The following is a 1,932-nucleotide window of genomic DNA, read 5'->3' on the forward strand; positions in this document are numbered from 1 at the left end:
TCTTCTTGTCTTCCTCACTATCAGAAGAGGAAGAGGAGCTTGAATCCTTTAAAAAGAGAGCAGGAATGGTTTTAGAACGGATTGCAATGACAACCAAAAATTCTAAGTTCAAAAGATTCAAACAGAAAAAAAACCTTTTCCTTCTTCTTCTTTGCCTTTTTCTTCTTCTTCTTCTTCTTGTCTTCCTCGCTATCAGAAGAGGAAGAGGAGCTTGAATCCTTTAAAGGAAGAGCAGAGGAACATTTTGATTCGATCACAAAAATACATTTGTAAAAATGTTGAATTACAGACAGTGCAACAGTTTCAAACCTTATCCTTCTTCTTCTTTGCCTTTTTCTTCTTCTTCTTCTTGTCTTCCTCGCTATCAGAAGACGAAGACGAGCTTGAATCCTTGTAAAGAAAAGCAGAAGAACATTTTAATTGGGCCACAATGGGAAATATATGTGAGACTCTATGTGACATAATTCATACTTTCTTACAGACATCAAACTCTTTCAGGACACACAGAAATTGCGAACAGATGGCAGTCAGTCTTTTAAATATTTTGTTGTTTAAACAATGTCTAAAATCCAGGACCAAAGCTGTTGCAGAAGAAATCCACTGGCTGATTGGGGTCTTCTGAGACTGCTAGCTTACCGACTAGGGTTGGGCACCGAAATGTAGTTCCAAGTAGGAATCGTTTTGATTTGCGCGGTTCTACCAAAACCCAAAGAAGCTGCTGCAAACTGTGCCGTATGTTGGTGCTTAGTTTCATTGAAGGTCTAGTTGTCTTATCTGTAAATCACTTCTACTCTGTTCAGTACTTTGTAGTTCTAGCCAATCCGTCTGCCTTTCCTGTGATAGTGGGTGGGCTCATGTAAGACCGGTAACTGGGCTCGCTCCACACGCCGGGAGAGAGACAGTCACTGCAGGGAGTGCGGGCAGCCTGCTCGACTCTCCTGAAATGTGATGTTTTCTTAATTTCATCGAGACATGGGTAAAACGGGTTCCTTAATTTATCCCCCTCTCAGGTTAATGCAGAACATCCTTCAAACTCACTCATAGAGACAGCAGAAGCGGCTGTCATGCAGACACACCCCCCGAGTGAAATCAAAGCCCAGTAACCCCTCAGACGCTGCGGCCCCTCAGCTGTGGTGTCCAGCTCAGGATCACTTGTGTGGCAGGCGGCGAGCAGCGAATTCACCACGCGGTGAAAGAGGGGCGGGTCACCAGTTTGTGGCTCGGAGGTTAGAGAGCTCTGATTTAATGGGAACAACCTGCACGTCAAAAACGACACCCAAAACATTAATTTTTTAACTCTGCATAAATATTTTACTTGGGAATGAAAATGTGTGGATATGGGAAGATGTAGCCATTATTTTTTATTACTGAAGTACTAAAATTGGCACCGATTTGGAACCAAAAACAAAGAACCTCTTTGGCACCGGAACTGCATAAAACCAATTGGTGCCCAACCCTATTTCTGACTGAAGCTAGACTGCAAGTGAAAAAGTTTGATGGTGTGTGTGAGAAAGTATGAATTATGTCACATATGGCCTCTCGTTGAAATACAACTGTAAGAAAGTTCTATCACAGGAGAAAGTCCAAACAGATTCAAACCTTGTCCTTCTTCTTCTTTGCCTTTTTCTTCTTCTTCTTCTTCTTGTCTTCCTCACTATCAGAAGAGGAAGAGGAGCTTGAATCCTTTAAAGGAAGAGCAGAGGAACATTTTGATTCGATCACAAAAATACATTTGTAAAAATGTTGAATTACAGACAGTGCAACAGTTTCAAACCTTATCCTTCTTCTTCTTTGCCTTTTTCTTCTTCTTCTTCTTGTCTTCCTCGCTATCAGAAGACGAAGACGAGCTTGAATCCTTGTAAAGAAAAGCAGAAGAACATTTTAATTGGGCCACAATGGGAAATATATGTGAGACTCTATGTGACATAATTC

At 41.4% G+C, this 1,932-nt stretch overlaps 1 protein-coding gene across 1 annotated transcript in view; it reads right to left on the reverse strand.

Annotated features, from left to right (window-relative positions):
• LOC112150018 (suppressor protein SRP40) overlaps positions 1-1,932 on the reverse strand; it is a gene marked incomplete in the record, with an annotated part of 16,724 nt that overhangs the window by 4,678 nt on the left and 10,114 nt on the right. The window contains 3 exon segments of the mRNA XM_036214968.1: positions 310-390; positions 1,600-1,683; positions 1,775-1,855. Of these exon segments, the coding sequence (XP_036070861.1) occupies positions 310-390; positions 1,600-1,683; positions 1,775-1,855 (246 nt within the window).

This window comes from Oryzias melastigma, linkage group LG13, assembly GCF_002922805.2.
Source record: "Oryzias melastigma strain HK-1 linkage group LG13, ASM292280v2, whole genome shotgun sequence".
NCBI lineage: Eukaryota > Metazoa > Chordata > Actinopteri > Beloniformes > Adrianichthyidae > Oryzias > Oryzias melastigma.